Source organism: Theropithecus gelada, chromosome 14 (genome assembly GCF_003255815.1).
Source record: "Theropithecus gelada isolate Dixy chromosome 14, Tgel_1.0, whole genome shotgun sequence".
NCBI classification, from domain to species: Eukaryota; Metazoa; Chordata; class Mammalia; order Primates; family Cercopithecidae; genus Theropithecus; species Theropithecus gelada.
In genome coordinates this window covers 9,032,164-9,056,464 of record NC_037682.1, presented here as the reverse complement: position 1 = coordinate 9,056,464, position 24,301 = coordinate 9,032,164, and the positions used below count along the sequence as shown (strand labels likewise).

The 24,301-nt window shown below is 58.0% G+C and overlaps 2 protein-coding genes across 8 annotated transcripts in view; one reads left to right on the top strand and one right to left on the bottom strand.

The window, feature by feature from the left end:
* The first annotated feature begins 2,279 nt into the window (after nucleotides 1-2,279).
* Nucleotides 2,280-15,934, top strand: SCYL1 (SCY1 like pseudokinase 1). 3 transcript variants are annotated; one of them, XM_025356005.1, is made up of 18 exons: nucleotides 2,280-2,507; nucleotides 2,815-2,955; nucleotides 3,162-3,284; nucleotides 3,365-3,591; nucleotides 4,024-4,114; nucleotides 4,203-4,358; nucleotides 7,843-8,001; nucleotides 8,788-8,895; nucleotides 9,898-10,011; nucleotides 12,457-12,612; nucleotides 13,186-13,374; nucleotides 13,493-13,568; nucleotides 13,820-13,984; nucleotides 14,271-14,362; nucleotides 15,040-15,111; nucleotides 15,196-15,411; nucleotides 15,499-15,553; nucleotides 15,670-15,934. In XM_025356005.1, exons 1-18 carry the CDS (start codon nucleotides 2,397-2,399, stop codon nucleotides 15,792-15,794), a joined length of 2,376 nt encoding a protein of 791 aa, XP_025211790.1. In that variant the 5' UTR covers nucleotides 2,280-2,396; the 3' UTR covers nucleotides 15,795-15,934. The 3 variants fall into 3 exon arrangements, with proteins under 3 accessions (XP_025211790.1, XP_025211788.1, XP_025211789.1); XM_025356003.1 differs by having other exon boundaries at nucleotides 14,220-14,362; XM_025356004.1 differs by having other exon boundaries at nucleotides 14,220-14,362; nucleotides 15,043-15,111; nucleotides 15,670-15,931.
* The window catches only part of LTBP3 (latent transforming growth factor beta binding protein 3), a 20,491-nt gene continuing 11,976 nt past the window's right edge, over nucleotides 15,787-24,301 (bottom strand). For 2 of the 5 annotated variants that reach the window (XM_025355998.1, XM_025355999.1), the window contains exons 16-28: nucleotides 24,027-24,149; nucleotides 20,673-20,795; nucleotides 20,351-20,470; nucleotides 18,787-18,915; nucleotides 18,315-18,482; nucleotides 18,060-18,143; nucleotides 17,684-17,812; nucleotides 17,443-17,580; nucleotides 17,211-17,351; nucleotides 16,931-17,092; nucleotides 16,760-16,840; nucleotides 16,540-16,671; nucleotides 15,787-16,446 (exon numbers count right to left, since the gene is read on the bottom strand). In XM_025355998.1, the coding sequence (XP_025211783.1) occupies nucleotides 16,295-16,446; nucleotides 16,540-16,671; nucleotides 16,760-16,840; nucleotides 16,931-17,092; nucleotides 17,211-17,351; nucleotides 17,443-17,580; nucleotides 17,684-17,812; nucleotides 18,060-18,143; nucleotides 18,315-18,482; nucleotides 18,787-18,915; nucleotides 20,351-20,470; nucleotides 20,673-20,795; nucleotides 24,027-24,149 (1,682 nt within the window). In that variant the 3' untranslated portion in view covers nucleotides 15,787-16,294. The remainder of the gene's footprint in view (nucleotides 16,447-16,539; nucleotides 16,672-16,759; nucleotides 16,841-16,930; nucleotides 17,093-17,210; nucleotides 17,352-17,442; nucleotides 17,581-17,683; nucleotides 17,813-18,059; nucleotides 18,144-18,314; nucleotides 18,483-18,786; nucleotides 18,916-20,350; nucleotides 20,471-20,672; nucleotides 20,796-24,026; nucleotides 24,150-24,301) is intronic. The other 3 variants (XM_025356001.1, XM_025356002.1, XM_025356000.1) reach the window with 2 other exon arrangements.

The following is a 24,301-nucleotide window of genomic DNA, read 5'->3' as shown; positions in this document are numbered from 1 at the left end:
CCCTGGGCCCACTGTTCTTTCTCTGTACTTTGTCTCTGTGTCTTATTTCTTTTCTCAGTTTCTCGTCTCCACCTGATGAGAAATACCCACAGGTGTGGAGGGGCAGGCCCCCTTCAAACATGTTGGTCAGGCTGACCTGGAACTCCTGATATCAGGGGATCCGCCTGCCTCAGCCTCCCAAAGTACTGAGATTACAAGCAGGAACCACCATGCCCAGCCCTCAACCCAGTTTATAGATGGGGGATCTAATGCTTCGAAAGGGAACTGTGTGAGCTCTCACATCCAATGAGGGGCTGAATCGTGATTCAACCCCAGCACCATCTCTGTGGCATCACTGCCCTTGAGTTATCTCCCAAAGGCATCCCAACCAGACTTTTCATAACTGGTCCCAGAATCTCACCAGTGCTCCATAGGATGTGGTTGAGGGACTGTCCCCAAGCCTGGGTGTAGGGTCCAGCCCCACAGGGTCGGTGGGATTTTCTCCCCGTGTGCAGAGATGAGAGATTGTAGAAATAAAGACACAAGACAAAGAGATAAAAGAAAAGACAGCTGGGCCTGGGCAACCACTACCACCAAGACGTGGAGACCGGTAGTGGCCCCAAATGCCTGGCTGCGCTGATATTTATTGGATACAAGACAAAGGGGCAGGGTAAGGAGTGAGAGCCATCTCAATGATAGGTAAGGTCACATGAGTCACATGTCTACTGGAGAGCGGGCCCTTCCCTGTTTGGCAGCTGAGGCAGAGAGAAAGAGAGGAGAGAAAGAGAGAGACAGCTTACGCCATTATTTCTGCATATCAGAGACTTTTAGTCCTTTCACTAATTTGCTACTGTTATCTAAAAGGCAGAGCCAGGTGTACAGGATGGAACATGAAGGCAGACTAGTAGTGTGACCACTGAAACACAGCATCACATGGAGATGGTTAGGCCTCTGGATAACTGTGGGCGTTATCCACAAGAGGTGGAGGAGTAGAGTCTTTTCTGAACTCCTCCCGGGAAAGGGAGTCTCCCTTTCCCGGTCTGCTAAGTAGCGGGTGCTTTTCCTTGACACTGACGCTACCACTAGACCACAGCCCACTTGGTAACGCGGTCCACTTGGTAACGCCAGATGCTGGCATTACCACTAGACCAAGGAGCCCTCTGGTGGCCCTGCCCGGGCATAGCAGAAGGCTCGCACTCCTGTCTTCTGGTCACTTCTCACTATGTCCCCTCAGCTCCTATCTCTGTATGGCCTGGTTTTTCCTAGGTTATGATTGTGGAGCAAGGATTATTATAATATTAAAGAGTAATTGCTATAGACTAATGATTAATGATATTCATATATAATCATATCTATTATCTATATCTAGTATAACTATTATTTTGTATATTTTATTATACCGGAACAGCTCGCGCCCTCGATGTCTTGCCTCGGCACCTGGGTGGCTTGCCGCCCACACCTGGGTCCTGAGACCCTACCTGCAGAGGAACCACCGCCTGTCCAGCCCCTCCTACACAGCTCAGGGGCTGGATCCCCACCAGTGTGATGTGCTGATTGAGCTAACACCACTCCATGGCTGTCCGCACAGGCACTGAGAGATGCAAGCTGTTTGCCTGAGAGCCAGACAGCTGAGCCCTGGAGACCAGGGGCCCCTCCCAGGCCTTTGACCTCTTCCGGACTTGCCAAGCTGCTCCTTCTCCACCCCTCCTTCCCTGGGGTCACTTCTTCTTCCCTCCTCAGTCTCTCCTTCCTCCATTTCCTGGGTGCCCGCCCCTGCCCCGGGGTTCTGGACCTCCTTGGAACCTTGGATTCACTCTCTGCCTCTCACCATGCTCTTTCTCTGGGGCGTCTCCTCGTGCTTCTCTCCTGGTCACTTCATCAGTACCGACTCCTCCCCGCAGCTTGGAGGCACCCACTTGCTGGTGGGAGAGAGTGTCTGGCGTGGGGCCAGTCTCCCTCTCTGGGTCTCTGACTCACTCCTCACTGTGCCCTCTCATGCGTGTCAGTCTCCCTACCTCTCCCCCTTTTTGCCTCGTTTTCCCCATCCGTCTGTCCCTTCTAAAGCTCTCATTCTTACAATACGCTAGAAGGCAGGCTCTATTATCCCGCCCCTAAGGGTTCACAGGCTTGGAGGGTTCTAAGTGACTTACCCGGCGGCGGAGTACTGATCTTTGTACCGCCTGCCGCCCCGGACTAGCCCCGGCCTCTCCCCGCCCTTCCCTAGGTCCCGTCCCCTCCCCTCTCCCGCTCCTCACTTGGCCCCGCCCCTTCCCGCCCCAACTCAGGTTCTGCCCCACCCCGCCCCCGCGCCCCGCCCCCATCCGCCGCAGGCCCCGCCCCCTCTCCGCCCCGCCCCGGCTCGGGCGGCCGGAGGACCCGGAGCTAAGGCTCCCGAGCCCGCGGCGGCGGTGGGTACGATGTGGTTCTTTGCTCGGGACCCGGTCCGGGACTTTCCGTTCGAGCTCATCCCGGAGCCCCCAGAGGGCGGCCCGCCCGGGCCCTGGGCCCTGCACCGTGGCCGCAAGAAGGTGAGTGCGACCGAGCTCCGTAGGCCGCGGCCGACCTGGGCCTTGCCTAGTCCGCGCCGCCGGCCCCGCCGCGTCGCGCCCGGCCTGACGTGGCGGCGGAGCCTCGGGGTAGCGGGCCGGGGAGGGGGCGGGCAGTGCCTACGTGGCGGGCGGAGGGACCGAGGGACCGACAGGCGGACAGGGCCGGGGTCACGTGGGCCCGGCGAAGTGTCCCTAAGGCTGACCTGGGACAGCCTGGGCTGCTGGCCCTTGTCTCCGGCAACACAACAGCTCTGGGACCATCTCAGGCCCCGCTGCCCTCCCCCAGGCCACAGGCTGTCCCGTGTCCATCTTCGTCTATGATGTGAAGCCTGGCGCGGAAGAGCAGACCCAGGTGGCCAAAGCTGCTTTCAAGCGCCTCAAAACTCTACGGCATCCCAACATCCTGGCTTACATCGATGGACTGGAGGTACCCGCTGCCTTGCCTGCCCGTCTCTGCCTCTCACTATCTCCTGGTTACCCACTCCTGTCTCCCTTCCTGCCCTGTTTCCACCCTATGTGCCCCAGCACCCCCAGATTTGGTTTCCTCTTCCCCATCTCTCCCCACTTCAAGTCGCTTATCTCTCCTTCCTCTCTGCCTCTCTGCCCTTGATAACCCTGTGTCCCCTTCCCCAGACAGAAAAATGTCTCCACGTCGTGACAGAGGCTGTGACTCCGTTGGGAATATACCTCAAGGCGAGAGTGGAGGCTGGTGGCCTGAAGGAGCTGGAGATCTCCTGGGGGCTACACCAGATTGTGGTGAGGTGGGGGGCAGTGGTGATGAGAGCAGGGATGGGGGGTTGCAGGTACTGGGGCGTGATGGCTCCTTCTGCCCCCAGAAAGCCCTCAGCTTCCTGGTCAACGACTGCAGCCTCATCCACAACAATGTCTGCATGGCCGCCGTGTTCGTGGACCGAGCTGGCGAGTGGAAGCTTGGGGGCCTGGACTACATGTATTCAGCCCAGGGCAACGGTGGGGGACCTCCCCGCAAGGGGATCCCCGAGCTTGAGCAGTATGACCCCCCGGAGTTGGCTGACAGCAGTGGCAGAGTGGTCAGAGAGAAGTGGTGGGTGACTAGGGGCAGCGCGCCCCAAGCTGCCCTGTCCTGGAGGCCCCTGCAGCCTCAGGACTCCTAGACTAGTTGGTACTCCCCTGTTCCCTGCTGCCTGGCTGGGGAGGGAATCAGTGTCCCAGGAGTGAGGGACACTCCTCTGCCCCCAGGGTCCTCAGGGTGGTAGGGCAGGATGGATGCAGCCTTCGGGGTTGGGTGATTCTGAACTTGAAAGCTCTGTGACCTGGGCAGATGTGCCTACTTTTCTGAGCCTCGGTTTTTTTAATCTGTTAAGTGAGGCTAATGAAACCTGCCTCTTGGGACTGATGGCTCAGCTGAGGGACATTGCCAGGCCCTGGCATGCCGTGAGTGCCTGGTGCCCAAGGCAGGCTGGAGGCCTGTGCAGGTGGTTGGTGGGGCCCTAAGAGCTCTGGGTCACTGCCACAGGTCAGCAGACATGTGGCGCTTGGGCTGCCTCATCTGGGAAGTCTTCAATGGGCCCCTACCTCGGGCAGCAGCCCTACGCAACCCTGGGAAGGTAAGTTTCTTGCCCATGGCTGTTTGCCCTGCCTCGGCCCCTCTGCCAGCTGGCTACCCCTGCCCTGACACTGACCCCTCCCCTACAGATCCCCAAATCACTAGTACCCCATTACTGTGAGCTGGTGGGAGCGAACCCCAAGGTGCGTCCCAACCCGGCCCGCTTCCTGCAGAACTGCCGGGCACCTGGTGGCTTCATGAGCAACCGCTTTGTAGAGACCAACCTGTTCCTGGAGGAGATTCAGGTGAGCCCCCAACTCACCCTGGGCTTCGACCCTACCTTTTTCATTCTGCCCCTACCCTGTTTTTCAGGGTATCTCACAATTGACCCTCAGGAGACAAGCATGGACTGTGGAGTTAGGCCAATCGGGGTTCAAACCCAGGCTCCAGCTCATACTCACTCTGTGACTTCACTTGGCTGAAGTTCAGTCCCAATAATAGTACAGGTTGAGCATCCCTAATCCGAAAATGCATGATCTAAGTACTCCAAAACTGGAAACATTTTGACCACCAACATTACAATCCAAGGAAATGCCCATTGAAGTATTTTGCATTTTTTGGATTACAAATGTTGAATTTGGGCTGGGTGCAGGGGCTCACGCCTGTAATCCCTGTTCTTTGGGAGGCTGAGGCAGGTGAATCATCTGAGGTCGGGAATTCAAGACCAGCCTGACCAACATGGAGAAACCCCATCTCTACTAAAAATACAAAAAATCAGCTGGGCAGGCGCCTGTAATCCCAGCTACTCAGGAGGCTGAGGTAGGAGAATCACTTGAACCCAGGAGACGAAGGTTGCACTGAGCCGAGATAGCGCCACTGCACTCCAGCCTGGGCGACAGTGTGAGACTCTGTCTCAAAAAAAAAATGTATATGTATATATAGAATTGGTATAATGCACATATTCCAAAATCCGAAAACATCTGAAATCTGAAACACTTCTGGTCCCAAATATTTTGGACAAGGGAGACTCAACCTGTACCTACTTCAGAGGGGCCCAATGAGGAGTCAGAATTGAAAGTGCATGGTGTAGTGTTCTGCGCCCAGCAGGCATTTAGGGCCGGCTCTGGTTACTCCAGTCACTCCACATGCACATTCTGGCTCTGGTCCTCAGGGGTATAACACCCTGTGCTGGCTGCAGGGGGGTGGGCAGCTCCAGCTCAGTGTGGAGGAAGGTGAGGCAGACCTAGATCCCTGCCCTCAAGGATCTAGCAACAAGTAAACAGACCAGATCCCCACCCTTGGGAACTCTTGCTGGAGGAGAGACAGAAAACATTAAAAACCATAAATAAGAGCTGGGCGCGGTGGCTCAGGCCTGTAATCTCAGCACTTTGGGAGGTTGAGGCAGGTGGATCACCTGAGGTCAGGAGTTTGATACCAGCTGACCAACATGGAGAAACCCCATCTCTACTAAAAGTACAAAAATTAGCTGGGCATGGTGGCGCATACCTGTAATCCCAGCTACTCAGGAAGGCTGGGGCAGGAAAATCGCTTGAACCTGGGAGGTGGAGGTTGCAGTGAGCCAAGATCATGCCATTGTATTCTAGCCTGGGCAACAAGAGCGAATCGCTGTCTCAAAAAAAAAAAAAAAAAAAAAAAAAACCACCGTAAATAAGAAAACCAACCAGTGTGGTGGCTCACACCTGTAATCCCAGCACTTTGGGAGGTCGGGGCAGGTGGATTATTTGAGGTCAGGGGTTCGAGACCAGCCTGACCAACATGGAGAAACCCTGTCTCTACTAAAAATACAAAAAATTAGCCGGGTGTGGTAGCGCATACCTGTAATCCCAGCTACTCGGGAGGCTGAGGCAGGAGACTCACTTGAACCTGTGAGGCAGGAGGTTGCGGTGAGCTGAGACTGTGCCATTGCGCTCCAGCCTGGGCAACAAGAGCAAAACTCAGTCTCAAAAAAAAAAAAGAAAAAACCAGTGCAGGAAAGAAAGTACTGGAGTGGGTGTTCAGGGATGGGCTCTCTGAAGTGACATTTGAGCTGGGGCCTGAAGGACATGATGGTGGGAGCCAGAGGGATGGTACCTGGAGGAAGAGTTCCAGGCGGAGGCGACAGCACACGGAGAGATGCTGAGGAGGGAGCCCTCTGCTTTGCCTCTGAACCTTGGTTTCCGCATGTATATAGTGAGGAGCATCCAGGTGCACTGGCCCGCAGGGTTGCTGTAGGGAGGAGGGAGGGAGGCTCTGCTCTGTGCAATGCCTGGACCCAGCTGTGTGTGAGGAAAACAGCGGGAGCTGAGAATCAGAATCAGGAGCAAGGGAGGAGAGTGGCAGGCACTCCACAGACCCTGACCCAGCAGATGCCATGGAATCTTGACTCAGATGCTGCGGGGCGGGGAGGGCCTTTGGAGGGTGGGAACCTGGAAGGAGAAGCTGCTGGAAATGCTGAGGCCCTGTTGCCTCCTGGGCAGTGTCGGGGCAGCAGGAACTTTGTTATGTGGAGTTCTCCTCATACGGCTGGCTCTGCCAAGCTGCCCTTCTCCCTGAAATGTGCCTCATAGGAAATGGGGTTTCGGGAGCTTCCCGGAGAACATGAGAGGGCAGTGCCCAGGGGCCCCTCTTCCCATTGCTGGGTGGCGTGGTGGAGAGAACCCAGCTGTGACTCTCGATGTATGACCTTGGATGTGATTTAGCCTCTCTGGGCCTTGGCCCCGCTGAATCATGTGATCAGAGCACCAAGCCTGCCTCCCACGCTGGTCTGAGCTGCTTGAGGGCCATCTAGGTCCTCCTTGTCCCAAGCCAGAGGTCGCCTCTCCCAGGCTAAGCCGTGGCTGTGGGGATGGCAGTACAGCACCCGGACTTTGGAACACAGTACTGGCCACTCTTGGCTGCTGATCTTGACCCTCTATCTCCCCCTTTGTGAATGGGGGGAGTGACAGCATCTTTTGAAGTGTACAGCACAGGAGAGGCGCCAAACCACTGAGTCAGACCCTCCTCTGACTGCTTCTTAGCTGTGTGACTTTGGACAAGCTCCTTGCCCTCTCTGTGCCTCAGCTTCCTTGTTGGTAAAATGTGGATTACATTAGCACCTACCTCGTAAAGTCGTGAAGAGGACTGAGATAATCTGTGTAAAGGTTTTAGCACATAATCTGTGCTCAGGAAATATGAGTTGGGGTATCATGGCCTCAAAGGGGGGTTAGGAGGACTAAAAGTAGACCATTGAGCTGACAGCCTGGTCCATTTTAGCTCAGTGGGAGGATGAGGTCTGGGGGTAAAGTGTACCTAATCCCTGCCTTCCTATGGCCTACCAGGAACTTCATGCCCAACCCAGCCAGGGCAGGGGAACCAAGTAAACCCCTTCACCTCTTTGATCTTCAGTTTCCTCCTCTGTGCTCACATCCTAGGTAGGGAGCAGTAGAGGCAACATTGATAAAGGGCCTGTTGCCCCTAGTGATGCCTCTGATGCCCCTAGTGGCTGCTCTCCCAGCAACAGGTCAGGTGGCCGCAATGACAGCAATAGTCCCTAACGGACTGAGCATCTGCTGTGTGCCAGGACTATGCTACAGCTTTTATGTGCATTTTCTGGTTGAATTCTTAGAACAATCCCGTAGATTGTAGAGCTGTTATCCCATTTTACGCGGCACTTAAGCGGTACAGTTGGGCTTTGAACCCAGGCAGCCAGGCTCTGGAGCCCATAAGCGTCAGTTCTTGTCCTCACCCATGGCTGGGTTTGGGCTACAGCCAGGCTGATCTCTTCCCTGGGTCCCATCCTCACTCTCCCAGATCAAAGAGCCAGCTGAGAAGCAAAAGTTCTTCCAGGAGCTGAGCAAGAGCCTGGATGCGTTCCCTGAGGATTTCTGTCGGCACAAGGTGCTGCCCCAGCTGCTGACCGCCTTCGAGTTCGGCAATGCTGGGGCCGTTGTCCTCACACCCCTCTTCAAGGTGAGTGGAGCTGTGGGACCCAGAAGGCTGGCTAGGTGCACAGGAACTGCCAAAGAGAAGGCCCTGGGGTAGGGCAGCCTGGTTAGGGCAGACCCAAGCCCATATGTGCAGGAGCTTCCTGCCAGCGTCTATAAACAGGCACCTGACCAGCTGTCCCCTGGGGAGGAGAGACTCTGCCCCTAAAATCCTTTTCCCACAAACTTCTGGTTTCACAACCCTCAGCCCTTCCTCCATTTCCCTGGGTCTGACCTGTGCACCCTGGTTCCCAGGGCCCAGGGGATTACCTACTCACCACCCCACTTTGCCATCTCCCTCCTGACTGCTTAGCACTCAGCTCACCTGACTTCTGGGGGCTGGATCTTCCACCCCTTCCTCAGACCCCAGCCCACCTTTTTATGGGCACCGGCCAGTCCCTGCCCTCCTCACCTTGGGGAGAACCCTTTCACCTGAAAGTCTTGCCAGGAGGGGAGAAGACAACAAGCAAGTCCTGTATAGCTAAGAACCCCCAGAAATTGCAGGCAGAATTTCTGCATATGGCATAAAGGTACCTCCTTGTAGGGTGTGGCCCAGAGCTTTCATCAGCCTCCTGAAAGAGGCCGTGGCCCAGAAAGGTTAAGGGCAGGGCGGAGATGGAATATGGGCAGAGGAGCTGCTGAAGAAATGCCTGCCTCCCACTCTGCCATCACTTCGTTCCCATCCTGGGATATCAGCCCCAGGAATTTAGATGAGCCCAGCAAAGTCAGCCCATTCCTGTGAGTGGCCGAATCCTTCTTTCTGCCTTTTCAGGTGGGCAAGTTCCTGAGCGCTGAGGAGTATCAGCAGAAGATCATCCCTGTGGTGGTCAAGATGTTCTCATCTACTGACCGGGCCATGCGCATCCGCCTCCTGCAGCAGGTGAAGCCTCTACCAGACTCCACGGTGGTCCACCCCACCCAGACCCTACCCTGGCTGCTGGGGAGGCACCTGCCCTGGCTGCACAGGGACCCCAGAAACCCCACCCCTGAACATATACAGAAGTGAGGGAATCCCTGAGGCCAGGCTCTCAGGAAGTTGGCCACATACAGGGCTCCTTGGCAGCTTTGGGAATGGCCAACTGCCCAGGCTGCAGCACTCTAATGCCCCCTCCTCTCCTGGCTCAATCACTCTAGCCCTCTAGAGTGGGGATACAGTCTCTCTCCTGCCAACCCCAGGGCAGCTGGGAGCATCAGACAGGATGGATGGGGTCTAGGAAGTACCAGTGGTTCCCAGTGCCATTCCCTCTGCAACCACCAAACCCACCAGTCCTCCTCATGGCGCTGTGGGCAGGCGGGGAGGAGCAGGGCAGGGGTGGTACCCTCGTTTATAGAAGAGGCTCAGGTTGGGCGTGGTGGCTCATGCCTGTAATCCCAGCACTTTGGGAGGCCAAAGTGGGCAGATCACCTGAAGTCAGGAGTTCAAGACCAGCCTAGCCAACATGGTGAAACCCCGTCTCTACTAAAAATACAAAAATTAACGGGTATGGTGGTGGGTGCCTGTAATCCCAGCTGCTCGGGAGGCTGAGGCAGTAGAATCACTTGAACCTGGGAGGCAGAGGTTGCAGTGAGCCGACATCATGCCACTGCACTCCAGCCTTGGCGACAGAGTGAGACTCCATCTCAGAAAAAAAAAAAAAAAATAGAACAGGCTCTGAGAGGGTGACCAGATGAGCCAGACTATGAGCCAGGCTTTCCTAGCGTCCTCCTGGCCTCTCCTCACTCCACCTGGGCCTGAAGCCAAACACCTGGGTAGGGGCTCAGGAGGTTGACCTGGCTGGCCAGTGCCTGCTGGGTGGAAAAGCTAAGCCAGGAGTGGTTCCATGGCTGTGGGGATAGAGTGGGAGGGGCTGACCATGTTGACACATCCCAACTTGGGCCACAGATGGAACAGTTCATCCAGTACCTTGATGAGCCAACGGTCAACACCCAGATCTTCCCCCACGTCGTACATGGCTTTCTGGACACCAACCCTGCCATCCGGGAGCAGACGGTCAAGGTGGGTGTGACCAAGCCCAGAGTGGCTACCCCTGGTTTTCCAAGGCTTGGAGGGGCTCACCCTAGACACAGAGGCCTTGGCTTTGGCCCATAGGTCCAAGCAGGCACTGTCCTTGCTGTGTGGGTTCATGCTGTGGGTGCAGCTCCGCAGCTGGCGGAGGGGGGTGCAGGTCCTCCATTCAGCAGACAATGAGCACCTGCCTGTTCCTGGCCCAAGCCCCATGCTGGGAGGCAGCGTGCATGAGGTGCCCAGCCCCCTGCACTCATGGAGCTTCCTTTCCAGGGCACAGAGAGTGGGCTTGCCAGACAATATAACAGAATTAGAACACATGTATTGTTGGCCGGGCGCGGTGGCTCACACCTGTAATCCCTGCACTTTGGGAGGCTGAGGCGAGTGGATCACCTGAGGTCAGGAGTTCAAGACCAGCCTGACCAACATGGCGAAACCCTGTCTCTACTAAAAAATACAAAACCAACTGGGCATGGTGGCACATGCCTGTAATCCCAGCTACTCAGCAGGAGACTCAATTGAACCTGGGAGGCAGAGGTTGCAGTGAGCCGAGATCATGCCATTGCACTCCAGCCTGGGCAACAAGAGCGAAACTCCATTTCAAAAAAAAAGAAAAGAGCCGGGCGCGGTGGCTCAAGCCTGTAATCCCAGCACTTTGGGAGGCCGAGATGGGCGGATCACGAGGTCAGGAGATCGAGACCATGCTGGCTAACACGGTGAAACCCCGTCTCTACTAAAAAATACAAAAAATTAGCCGGGCGAAGTGGCGGGCGCCTGTGGTCCCAGCTACTCGGGAGGCTGAGGCGGGAGAATGGCGTGAACCCGGGAGGCGGAGCTTGCAGTGAGCTGAGATCCGGCCACTGCACTCCAGCCTGGGCGACAGAGCGAGACTCCGTCTCCAAAAAAAAAAAAAAAAAGAAAAGAAAATATATATTGTTGGAAAGCGTGGGGAGAAGAGTTTGTGGTTTTAGAAACAATGGTCAGGGGCTGGGCGCAGTGGCTCATGCCTGTGATCCCAGCACTTTGGGAGGCCCAGGTGGGAGGATCGCTTGAGCCCAGGAGTTTGAGACCAGCCTGGTCATCGTGGCCAAACCCCATCTCAAAAAAATACAAAGGTTAGCCGCATTTGGTGATGCACGCCTGTAGTCCCAGCTACTCAGGAGGCTGAGGCAGGAGAATGGTGTGAACCCGGGAGACGAAGCTTGCAGTGAGCCGAGATCGCGCCACTGCACTCCAGCCTGGATGACAGAGTGAGACTGCATCTCAAAAACAAAAAAGATGGCCGGGCGCGGTGGCTCAAGCCTGTAATCCCAGCACTTTGGGAGGCCGAGACGGGTGGATCACGAGGTCAGGAGATCGAGACCATCCTGGCTAACACGGTGAAACCCCGTCTCTACTAATAAAAATACAAAAAACTAGCCGGGCGAGGTGGCGGGCGCCTGTAGTCCCAGCTACTGGGGAGGCTGAGGCAGGAGAATGGCGTAAACCCGGGAGGCGGAGCTTGCAGTGAGCTGAGATCCGGCCACTGAACTCCAGCCTGGGCGACAGAGCGAGACTCCGTCTCAAAAAAAAAAAAAAAAAAAAAACAACAACAACAACAAAAAAGATATGGAGACGAGGGTGGCTCTGAGGCTTGTGGCCTGGGCAACTGGAAGGTTAGGAGTTGCTATTTACTGAGAAGCTGATGCAAGCAGGTTGGGCCCTGGGCCCCATCTTGGCTGTTTCTGTTAGGCAGCTGGATGGAGATGTCAAGTTGGCCACTGGTTATGCATGTGTGTAATTTAGGGAAGTCTGGGCGAGGGATATGTGCCTGGGGGTTGTCAGCTCACAAGAAGGCATTTAAAGCCATGAAATGGCTGAGATCACCTAGGGCAAGAGCGTTAAATATAAAAGAGACCTCAAGATTGGCTCTGAGCGTGTGAACGTTAGAATCTCAGCCAGAGGAGCAGCCAGGCAGGTCAGGAGAACCAGGAGGGGCTGGTGTCCTGGAAGACCAGAGACCAGAGTTTCAGGGAGGGAAAACTCAGGGATGTCAGAACTGCTGAGGGTCAAGTTTGGTGAGGATGGAGAACTGGCCATTGAAATTAGTACCATAGAGGGCGTCAGTGACCCCACCCTGCGCCAGTTTGGCAGAGTGCGGAGCTGTTTGTATGAGTCTAGGTGGAGTGACATCAGGAGAGCAGAGCAGAGGAAATGGGCGACAGGAGTGCAGACAGACTTTGGAGGTTTTGCCGTAAGGGGGGACAGAAATGGGGTCCCTTTCCTCAACATGCTGGACAGGGCCAGGACCAGGGCCAGGGCCAGGCCCAGGCTGGGAGGTGGCCTTGCAGGCTTTGATGGGTGTGCTCTGGGATGAGGGCTGCCAGGAGGCTGTTCCTGCACAAGACTCTTTGCCCACCAAAGCCCACAGTTCCCCTGCTCATTTCTGCCCCACAGTCCATGCTGCTTCTGGCCCCGAAGCTGAACGAGGCCAACCTCAATGTGGAGCTGATGAAGCACTTTGCACGGCTACAGGCCAAGGATGAACAGGGTCCCATCCGCTGCAACACCACGGTCTGCCTGGGCAAAATCGGCTCGTACCTCAGTGCCAGCGTGAGTGTCCTGCACAACTGCTGGAGCCTGGTCCCTGTCGCAGGACCACGGCCTCCTCCAGGGCCAGGAGTCCTGTGTGTGTGGGCCTTCATTCTCCCAGAGACCCAGGCCCTGAACGCTGTTGGTCCCATATCTGGGTTCCCAGAGGTGGAGTGAATTGGCCAAGGTCACACAGCCAGGAGGGTGGATCTGGGATCTGAATCCAGGCCTGCTTGGCCTCCCGGCCTGTGTGCATCCTCTCAGCCAGGGTTTGTAAGTTCAGATGCTTGCTGTACCCAGACAGTTAACAGGAATGAACAATCAGCTGGGCAGGGAGGAAGGGAGCCTGTGTCCGAGCCCTGGGGACAGCTGCTGTTGTGGTCCCATGCCCTGAGGCAGTGTGGAGCCCAGTGATTTGGGAAGAGAAGCCCAGGTCCAGAGTTTTAGGTAAACTCTCCCCATTTAAGTGATTCATTTACATTTTTCAGATTCTGGGGGCCTACATGTGGCCCCGTTCTGGGAAGTAAGGGCTGGTGGTTCTGGGCCCCAACACTGACCCTCTACTCAAGAGCCCTCTTTCCTGCCCCATCATAGACCAGACACAGGGTCCTTACCTCCGCCTTCAGCCGAGCCACTAAGGACCCGTTTGCACCGTCCCGGGTTGCGGGTGTCCTGGGCTTTGCTGCCACCCACAATCTCTACTCAATGAACGACTGTGCCCACAAGATCCTGCCTGTGCTCTGCGGTCTCACTGTAGATCCTGAGAAATCTGTGCGGGACCAGGTGAGGCACAGCTGGGCCTGGCCTTGGGCTGGGGCTGTAGGGGATGTCAGGCCCTAGCTGGCCTGGTAGGTTCTTGGGAACCCCAGAGGCCCCAGCTCTGCCCCTTGTTACCCCACAGGCCTTCAAGGCCATTCGGAGCTTCCTGTCCAAACTGGAGTCTGTGTCGGAGGACCCGACCCAGCTGGAGGAAGTGGGTGAGTGGCCTATACTCGTGTTCCTTCTTTCCCTGCTATGTACTTGACAGTGACCTGTTTGTGTCCCACCCCCACTGGAGTTTCTGAAAGACCCTTGTGAGCAGACTTGACTCAGCTCCCCCTTCACAGATGGGAGAACTCAGGCCTGGAGAAGGGAGTGGCGGCTACAGGGCACTGTCAATTCCTGCTGTCCTGTCACCCATGGGTACCTGACGTGCCCATACCCACCTCTCTCTCATGCCACTGCCCAGAGAAGGATGTCCATGCAGCCTCCAGCCCTGGCATGGGAGGAGCCGCAGCCAGCTGGGCAGGCTGGGCCGTGACCGGGGTCTCCTCGCTCACCTCCAAGCTGATCCGTGTGCACCCCACCACTGCCCCCGCAGAGACCAACATTCCCCAAAGACCCACACCTGAAGGTGAGCGTCCTGGCCTGGCTGCATCAGTGGCTGAGAGGGCTGGGAGCTGCAGGCACCCAGGAACTGTTACTGTCTGACTCCCCCGGGGATGGTGAGGGGAATATAGGGGCTGGGGTAGGCTCTAGTCACCCTGTGGCTTCCTTGGCACCCCTTCTCCCCAGTAGCCCCCTTCCCCTAGCAGCCTCTGCCCTGTCCCAAGACTCCCCTGAAAGCTCAGTGAGCCTCTGCTCCCCAGGAGTTCCTGCCCCGGCTCCCACCCCTGTTCCTGCCACCCCTACAACCTCAGGCCACTGGGAGACGCAGGAAGAGGACAAGGACACAGCAGAGGACAGCAGCGCTGCTGACAGATGGGACGACGAAGACTGGGGCAGCCTGGAGGTGTGTGGGGCTGAGGGAGCCTCCCCAGGGGACCCCAGCTCAAATTCACAGGCTGCCATTCAGGGAGCTTCTGTGGGGCCTGGCTGGAGTTGGCCTGTCCTCATCTGCATAGCATCCCTGGCGCATAGGCTTCATGGAGTGGTCATTGTAGACCAGAGCCAGCAGCAGGCCCCACTCAACCCGTGGCCCCAGGGAGCAGGCTGGGCAGATGGTGCCTGGGGCATTCCCTGGACTTCCTCACTCTCACCCACACCATCCCTCTTCCCCCTCCTCCAGTGCCCACCGAGCCCTGGGGTCAGCAAGGAGAGGCAACTCCTAGGTCTAGAACCAGACCAGTTCTGCTTGGGGCATGGGTTCAGGATGGGCTGAGGGAGGACTGGGGCTGCCCTCAGAATGGGGCAGAGCTGGGGGCCCAATTTCCCCATCTGACTGAGAGCAGCATTTTCTGGCCCCCAAAGCTGTTGGAAGGGGCATCTAGATCTCATTCCCCGGCCTCAAAGAGGGTTGAAGGCAGGCCAGGGTCAGCGTCCATTTAATATATGGGAAACAGAGCCTGAGGAGCAAATGAGGGGGAAGGCAAAAGACAGTGGTGGGGCCTGTGGCTGGGACGGTGCTGGGGCCGGCTCACTTGCCCTTTAGCATGCGGTGGGAGTCAGTGGTCCCTTCCCACACTGCAGCAGGAGGCTGAGTCCGTGCTGGCCCAGCAGGATGACTGGAGCACTGGGGGCCAAGTGAGCCGTGCTAGTCAGGTGAGCTGGGTCAGGCGGGTGTGTGTGTATGGGGCCCTTTCCTCCCTGGGCCCAGGGCTACTTCCCCTTCCCGCTCTTCTACAGGTCAGCAACTCCGACCACAAACCCTCCAAATCCCCAGAGTCCGACTGGAGCAGCTGGGAAGCTGAGGGCTCCTGGGAACAGGGCTGGCAGGAGCCAAGCTCCCAGGAGCCACCTCTCGAGGGTACGCGGCTGGCCAGCGAGTATAACTGGGGTGGCCCAGAGTCCAGCGACAAGGGTGACCCCTTCGCTACCCTGTCTGCACGTCCCAGCACCCAGGTACCCAGCATGGGTCTGGCGAGAGGGTAGAGATGGTGGGCCTCAGCCCGAAGTGGGCCCCACTGCAGCCCACACTTTTCTTTACAGCCTAGGCCGGACTCGTGGGGTGAGGACAACTGGGAGGGCCTGGAGACAGAAAGTCGTAAGTGCTTCCCCTGGGCGGGCTGAAGACTAGGGCTCCCAGACCAGCCCGTCCCTACAGGCCCCAGGCAGGCACTGGCTGGAGAGCTGAGACCGGGGCTCCCTTCCTAACCCCAGGACAGGCCAAGGCTGAGCTGGCCCGGAAGAAGCGCGAGGAGCGGCGGCGGGAGATGGAAGCCAAACGCGCCGAGAGGAAGGCGGCCAAGGGCCCCATGAAGCTGGGAGCCCGGAAGCTGGACTGAACCGTGCGGTGGCGCTTCCCGGCCGCGGAGAGCCCGCCCCACAGATGTATTTATTGTACAAACCATGTGAGCCCGGCCGACCCGGCCAGGCCATCTCACGTGTACATAATCAGAGCCACAATAAATTCTATTTCACACCCCCCTGTGCCGGGCCCAGTCTAGCCCGCGGGAGGTGACTGGGGTCTGGTGCCGCGCTGTGCAGCCCGCGCCCACGTCAGACGTGAACATCAATTTGCTTCGAAAGCCAAGGATAAAGAGGCACGATCTGATTTATCAGTTTCTAGGAAACACCCTCTGGGAGGAAGGCAGACAGCGCCCGCCGGGGACCTTACAACCGCCCGCCAACCGGGTGGGGCCGGTAGGGGCGCCGCGGGTCTCAAGGCGCAGGGAGGGTCTGCGGGCCCCAACGTCCCTGGGTCCGAGCCCCAAGTCGGGGCAGAAGTGAGGCCGAGCTCGCAGAAACCCCTCAGTGATCACCGAGGTCTGGGCCGAGGGCGGTGTCAGCGTCGGCGCTGGGGAACGCAGGCCCCGTGCGGGCGGCTGCGCGCGAAGCCGGCTTTGCAGACGCAGCGGAAGGAGCCGCTGGTGTTCACGCAGCGCTCGCTCTTGCACAGCAGCCCACGCTGGTTCAGCTCTCGGCACTCGTCGATGTCTGCAGGTGGGGCGACAGGTGCGGCTTCGCTGAGCCTCCAGGCGGCTCCTCACCACCGGCCCCTCCCCTGCCCCACCCCAAAGCCCCGCTCACCCACGCAGCGGGCACGGGAGGCGTCGAGCTGGAAGCCGCCAGGACACTCGCACACGGCGCCGCCTGGCCGCGGCACACACCGGCCACTCACGCAGCGACACTCGTCCGAATCCTCCTCTGAACTGTCCTCATCTGCATGGCCCAGAACAATACGGCCTTCAACACTGACCCCCGGCCAAATGCTACCAACCCCGCCACAGCCCGCCCCGGCAGCACTCACCTCTCGGGGGCTTCCCCAGCAGCAGGGGGCTCGTGTCCCAGAAGGAATTGCTTTCGCTCTGCGATGTTGGGCACTGGGACCCTGGGAGGAGCAGAGCTGGTCAGCGACGCTGGGTCCCCAGGCCCTGGCCCCCATCCTCGCTCCTGGCCAACTCCTCCCCGACTGCCTTACCCGCTCCGCGCGGCGGGCACGGGCGGCACTGGGCGCCCCAGCCGCGGCCCTGGCGGCAGCAGCAGTCGTCGAAGGTAAGGGCAGGCCCGGCCTGGGGGCCCGCACACATGCCGTCCTCTCCGCGCTGACTCCAGCACACGTCGCGCCGCTCCGGGGCGCGCTCTGTGGACAGCACCTGGCATCAGGGAGGGGCCCAAGGCAGGGACCGCCCGCCTCCGCCCCACACCACCAGCGCGGGAGCCACATGACGGACAGGGCCCTGGCCGACCCTCGCCCTCACCGGCCGGGCTCTCGGGGAGCTGGCAATCGCGGCCGGAGGGCCCGGGCACCCAGGGCGGGCGACACTCGCAGCGGTAGGAGCCCGGCAGGTTGACGCAGCGGCCAGGGCGGCAGGCTGCCGGGTCCTGACACTCGTCCACGTCTACGAACAGCGAGGGGGTGGGTGGGAGCCGTCACAGCTCGGCCCGGGCCCCGCCCCTCCCGCGTACCCCACTCCCCGGCCCGGGCCTCACCCATCTCTTCCGGGCTCAGGCACTGGCGCTGCGCAGGACTGTACTCCGCTGGGGGCGTGCAGGCACAGCGGTAGCCGCCGCGCGTGTTCTCACACACTCCGTTCCGGCAGTTGGACTCGTCCAGGCATTCGTCCACGTCTGCAGGGAGGAAAAGCGTGGGTGGTAGGGGCAGGCCCGGGATGGGCGGGGTGGCGCGTGTCTCCTTGCCGCTTCCCCACGGCCGCCAGGGGGCTGAGCTCACCCACGCATTCCAGCAGGTTCCCGTCGTAGTAGAAGCCCTGCTTGCAGTAGCACTCGTAGCCAGGCTGTGTGTTCACGCACTTGCCCTCCTTGCAAATCTCCGCCCCGAACAACATGCACTCGTCGATGTCTGACGGGTGACAAACAGTGGCCGCTCCGGTCCCGCAGCCGCGGCCGGAAGGCGTGGGCTGGGCTCACCACTGGAGCGAAGCCATCCCCGCGGGGCTGGGGGTGGGGCCTACCAGAGGGGCGGGGCCGGTGAGGAAGGGTGGGGCTTACTAGGCGCGGGCAGCTGACCCAGCGAGCCCCGGCGGGATCCGTGTGATCCCAGCCCGGGGTGAGTGAGTGCGGGGCGGGCGGAGCGGCGGGGCGCTTACCACGGTGGGCTGGGATGCCGTAGTTGACGATGTTGTTGTCCTGGGTGTAGCCCTTTCCGTCTGGGCAGAGGCTGTGGAACTCGGCTGCGGGGGCAGGGCGGCCGTGGGGAGGGAAGGGGCAGGACTGAGCGCGCGCGTGGGTTTAGGGCTGCAGCCCGCCGCCTATTTCCCAACTGCCAGGGGGCGCCATTTCCCACATTTGGCTTCCAGAGGAAGAAACTGAAGATCTGGGAAGGGGCCTGCCCGGCTCCTGACCTGAGCTGTAGACTGGGCAGGGGTAGATTTCGCAGTGGTCGCCCCAGCCGGCCCCCAGCGAGCAGCAGCACTCCTGCTGGGTGACGTTGGTGGCCAATACGCTGTCGCAGAACACTGTGTCATCGAAGTTCAGGTAGCACTCCTTCTTGTGGTGGGGCTGCTCCACCTCTGAGGGGTGGAGGGCAGCTCAGGGTCGTGCACAGACCCCCTTGGCCCTGTCCACCCTGCCCACCCACCACAGCTCTTTCCCCCCACCTTCCCTGGCTCCCCTCAGTCTCCTCCTGAGAGCTGGCTCTGTTCTCAACGTGGTGTTCTGGGCCCTTCATGGTCTGGCCCCACCAGACTCCCCCAGACAAAAGGATTTCTTCAGGTTCCCCAAATTCAGGAGGGTGAGGCCAGGACACATCTCTGAACCCCAGCTGCAGCTCAGGGGAGTTGTCCAGTCCAAGGGAGGCGCTGGGAGGATACTCACCCTCACAACCGTGCTGGTCCTGGGTGGGAGTGAAGCCCTCATCGCACACACACACATAGGAGCCCTGAAGGTTCTTGCAGGCCCCGTGGGGAAGGCACAGGCCTGGGTCCTGGGTGCACTCATCTATGTCTGGGGGGCAAGAGTAGCACAGATGGAAACCCAGCCCCTCTTTCCCTGGGGCTGCACCTCAAGGGCCTCACACAAGTTCAGAACCTGAATTTCCACTTTGGTTTCAAAGTATGTACAGCAGGAAGTCTGCTGAGCCTGTGCATGTGTCTGAATGTGCATGTGGACACTCACTGCTGTCCTTCATAACACCTTCAGTGGCTCCCACTAACCTTACAAGACCTAAAGGTATCGGAAGCCCAAATGGAAAGGCCTCAAATGCCACTAAACTCAGCTTGGCATTTGAGGCCTTTCGAATTGAGCTTCGGATACCTTTAGGTCTCATCACGCCTTACTCTAGACCACCTTCCACTCCCCAACTCTGTGCTCAGGGCACCCTCCCCTCCTCTGTAAACGTAACTAGCTCCTTCCAGATCTCTGTGCTTTGCAATTACTGCTCTTTGGTCCTGGAATGACTTCTCGTGCCTTGCCTTTCCCATGCCTAGGGAACTCCTACTTACGTTTTGGTCCAGTTCGGTCCAGTTCAGCATTCACCTCCCCATTGCAATTAATCATTAGTCCATACCTTTCTTGACACCCAGGACCCTGAACTGTCAGAATCAGTTTACATGTCGGCCTCCCCTAGCTGGGAGCCCTGGGTGATTGCTGATTACCTAGTACAAAGCACAGAACCTGGAAAATAGTAGGTGCTCAATAAACTTTTTTTTTTTTTTTGAGATGGAATCTCACTCTGTTGCCCAGGCTGGAGTGTAGTGGCGCAATCTCGGCTCACTGCAATCTCCGCCTCCCGTGTTCAAGCGATTCTTCTGCCTCAGCCTCCCGAGTAGCTGGGACTACAGGCGTGCACCATCACACCCGGCTAATTTCTGTATTTTTAGTAGAGACAGGGTTTCACCATATTAGCCAGGCTGGTCTCAAACTCCTAACCTCATGATCTGCCCGCCTCAGCCTCCCAAAGTGCTGGGATTACAGGCGTGAGCCACTGCCCCCAGTCTGAGCCACTGCACTCAGCCTAAACTTTTGTTGGATGAACGCATGTATGAGTGAGTTGATGGGGAAGACCAATACATTAATATCTGTAAAGAGCTTAACAGAGTGCCTGGCACACAGTAAGCACAACAATAGCACTAACTGTCATGTTTACTGTGATCATTGTTATTCCAGGTGAAAGACCGGAAGGCTGAGCAGATGGATGGGTGGGTGGGTGGAAGGATGGATGAAAAGATGGATGGATGGAAGGAAGGAAGAAAAGAAGAAAAGGGAAGGAGGGAGGGAGGGAGCAAGGAAGAAAAGAAGGAAGGAAGGAAGGAGGGAAGGAAGGAAGGAAGGAAGCAAGGAGGGAAGGAGGGAAGGAAGGAATAGAGAAAGGCCACAGTGTATCTAGGGAATTACTGCTCCCTGTCACATCCCTCAGGAACTCTCAGCCAGTCCCCCATACCTTGGCATTTCCTGCCACCCACCAGCCGATGCCCCTGGGGGCAAAGACATCTGTAGGAGCCATTGGTATTGATGCAGTCACCCCCAATGCAGGCTGCAGGGAAGTCACACTCATCAATGTCTGTAGGGGATGGAAGGGGTGGAGACTCTCAGGGGCTGATCACCACCCCCGGCCTGAGGCAGCCAGAGATTTCCCCCAGAGCCCTGGGTCAGTCCCACGCCTCCATGCCTCAACTGAGATCTGGATTAGGACTGGACCCTGGGGGGTGGGGGTCCTGGGGTAGGGAGGCACAGGTCAGCACCCCAGCTCTAAGATCCCTCACCCTCGCAGTGGCTCCGGTCCCTGGACAGATGGTAGCCAGAGAGGCACTGACACTGGAAAGATCCTGGCGTGTTGGTGCAGATGCCATTGTCACACACGTCCCCAGCCTCACACTCGTCCACATCTGAAGGGCATAGGGGGTGTCAGAGGACCAGGCTGGGAGGTCTTGGGTTTCTACTACTCTTTTCTCACTTCTACGCATGGCCTGGAGCACCAGAGCTGAGGCCAGCAGCACTCAAGCACAGGTCTCACCCTGCTTCTGGGTGGCACATGGTGCCCTGGTGACCAGGCCGGTGCTGCCAGGGTCCCTAGGCCAGGTCTGATGCTAAAGAGCCTCCCCAGCCTCCCCCAGCCTCTCTCCCTGCCCCAGCCGCTTTCACTGCTGCTCCCATCCTTCCCTCACCTGCCATGGCTCCCTTTTTCCCAGGTGGATAAACTCCCTATCCCTGTCCTTTCCACTTTCTCCTGCTCATGAGGTAAAGGAACTTGACCCTCCCCCGGGACACACTTTCCTGAGGCCTCTTTGGTGGAGCCGGTTGTTGCCCACACCCCAGACCTCTCCAAGCCACGGCTCTGCCTCTGAGGTGCCGCTGGCCTCCTGCAGCCTCAGCCCTCCTGTGGCTGTCAGCACCCACCTTCCTCACTCCTCCTGCTCTGTTTTCCTCTCCATCCTGGGAGTTTCAAACATCCCCGTGGACAAACAGTTCAGCCTCTGACCTCACATTCCTGGATCTCTCGGCTTCCATGACCTTCCCCTCACTCTCAGGGTCCCAAGGGGATTTTCATCACTCAGATCTGTCCACCCTGGGGCCCTCAGAGGCTGCCTGCTTTCCACGGTTCTCAGGTCCTCACTTCCACCTTCCCTCTCACAGGGCCTGGTGCCTCCCTCTCAGTCCTCTGAGCTTGCCTAACACCCTCAGACTCTGGCAGTTCCCAGCTGGAGCCCAGGGTTCATCATCCCTAGGACTCTCGTCCCTGATCCATAAACACCTCTCCTTCCTCCTCACTGGTCTGGCAATGCCCAGTCTCTGGTCAGAGCTGTGGCCTGTGGATCCTGGGTGTAGGGTGGGATTGGAGCAGCCACCAAGCTGAGCATGCTGGGCCAGAGCCACACGCTTCAGCCTCAGTCCAGCAGAGCCTCGTGTGACTGGCACCTCCCTCTCTGACTCCTCTCAAGCTTTGACTTCCATAAAGCCCCTAGGCAGCCCCATGCCCTGCGGCATTTCCAAACCGCCACTGTTCTCCTGAGTCCCCTACTCAACCCAGGCCCTTCACTGTGTATTGAGAGAATTAAGGGTAATCGCCCTTAACCCACTGAACATCGTTACCTACATCCATTCCCCTCCTGCTCCTGTTACAGCAAGAGATGTCCTTCCCCTGTCCACAGCCAGCTGCCCACTGGCTCTCCTCCCTCCTCTCCTGACCCTGATGCCCTTGTCTCCTGGTCCACTCTCTTGGCATCACCTCCTCAGCCTATACCAAAGCCCTACTTAGGAAGAGCAAGAGTCCCCAGGTCTTGTTCTTCCTCACTTGCTGCCCACATATCCTGGCCTCTGTCCCCATCATATCCCAAAAGCTACCCTGCCAAGGCCACGAAGGACCTTCTTGCCAAGGAAGGCATCACTAGAATTTCCATGTAGGATTAGGGGGCAGACCCCTAAGTCTTGTTCTAAGACTTGTTGTCTCACCAGTTCTTATTTTACAAGAACCTCTCTACTGCACTTAGCTCATCCTCCTCCTTCCCTGGAAATATGTCCTCTCCAGCTTCCCAGATGGTGCCCCTCAGGTGCCCCTACTATCCCTCCCCCACCATGTCCTCCAACTCCTTCCCCAGCCTGCCTCTGAACTGTCAGTGTCTACAAGGCTCTGCTAGATGCTCTGCTTACCCAACCCACCTTGGGTTGGCTAAGCAGGCCCACCCAAGACTCCATAGCTCCCCTGGTTCATGGTCCATCATTCCAGGTGGGTATGCTGGCATCTCCTGCTGAGAGGCACGATCCACCCAATTTGTGCAATGTGGAGCTCAGCATTTTCCCTCCCAAATATGCTCACTTCTGAGGACCCATTCCCAGTGAGCAGCACCACCCCCTCACTCACCCAAACCAGAAACGGGGAGGGGTCGTTACCACCCTCACTTTCACTTGACATCCAGTTAAAAAACCCAGGAGGTCTAACATTTCTCCAATACCATCGTCTCATGGCCATCCTGAGGCCACCACTCATCCTGTCCACCACTGTCTCCGCCCTAAGTCTCTCCAACAGACCTCCAGCTACCCTCCACAATCAGCAGCCGGGAACGTTCTAAAACAAATGACAAATCTTGTCACTCTTGCACTTAAAATGCTTCAGGTGAACACCTTCTGGGTGAAGCACAACCTCCCAGGCAGGAATTAGGGGACCCTCCAAGGGATGGGGATCTGCCCCTCCCCAGCCGGCCTCAGCCCCCATAACCGGGTCATTCCTTACAGTTCCCCAACACCCCACCCTCTGTCTCACCTCTGATCTGCCAGTGCCAGCCCCTGTGCCTGGCATGCTGTTCCTCTCCTCCTTTCTTGCCTAATTCCTAGTGATTCTTTAAGACGACCCAGGCCTCCTTCCTCCCATCCTGCTGTGTCTCCAGGAAGCAGCCCAGCTGCCTCCAGGCCCAGCACTGCACACTACAGTCTGTGTCTTTCCTTCAGTTTTCTCTGAGTCCCAGCCCCCAGCCCCGCCTCTTGGTGTATAATAAACATGAGTGCAGGGGGGACTACTATCCTCTCCACCCATTCTTTGATATCTTTTTTCCTTCAAATTTAAGTAACATGCTTTGCAAACGCAGCTTCAAGCTCTGCCCCCTAAGACTCTTGCTATGTGGAAATTCTAGTGGTGCCTTTTTTTTTTTTTTTTTTTTTTTTTTTTTTTTTTTTTTTTTTGTCTTTTGAGACAGAGTCTCGCTGTCGCCCAGGCTGGAGTGCAGTGGTGCGATCTCGGCTCACTGCAAGCTCCGCCTCCCGGGTTTACGCCATTCTCCTGCCTCAGCCTCCCGAGTAGCTGGGACCACAGGCGCCTACCACCACGCCCGGCTTTTTGTATTTTTAGTAGAGACGGGGTTTCACCGTGTTAGCCAGGATGGTCTCGATCTCCTGACCTCGTGATCCGCCCGTCTCGGCCTCCCAAAGTGTTGGGATTACAGGCGTGAGCCACCGCGCCCCGCCCTAGTGGTGCCTTTCTTGCAAGGTTCGTTGAGAAAATGAATGAGCAGAGCCACCTGGGGATGAATGAGCTACCTTCCACCCACTGTTTACAGCGTGACCCGCTCCCTGGCTGCAGCGCGTGGAGCGCTGCGGAGGCCCGGGACTGGGGTGCTGGCGCTCACCTACGCAACTGCGGCCGTCGGGCGCGGGCGCGTAGCCCTGGGCACAGGTGCAGCGGAAGGAGCCCGGGAGGTTCTCGCACCAGCCAGGCGAGCAGGGGCTGCCCTCGGCGCACTCGTTCACATCTGCGGCAGAAAGACCTAGCCTCGGACTCTGCCCCACCGGAAGGCGGACCGCGCACCCCTCGGGGATGTGGGTCTCTTCCTCCCAGGAACGCGGGATTGAGCGGACAGCGTCTACTCTCGGAAGGCCCCGCCCCCAGACGCCAATCACCACC

Excerpts from the sequence above, each read along its gene's own strand:
- SCYL1 (XM_025356003.1), top strand. The coding sequence starts at position 2,397 with ATGTGGTTCTTTGCTCGGGACCCGGTCCGGGACTTTCCGTTCGAGCTC. Across the intron at positions 2,508-2,814 it reads TGCACCGTGGCCGCAAGAAG|GCCACAGGCTGTCCCGTGTC; the intron begins GTGAGTGCGACC and ends GCCCTCCCCCAG. Across the intron at positions 15,112-15,195 it reads AAGTGAGCCGTGCTAGTCAG|GTCAGCAACTCCGACCACAA; the intron begins GTGAGCTGGGTC and ends GCTCTTCTACAG.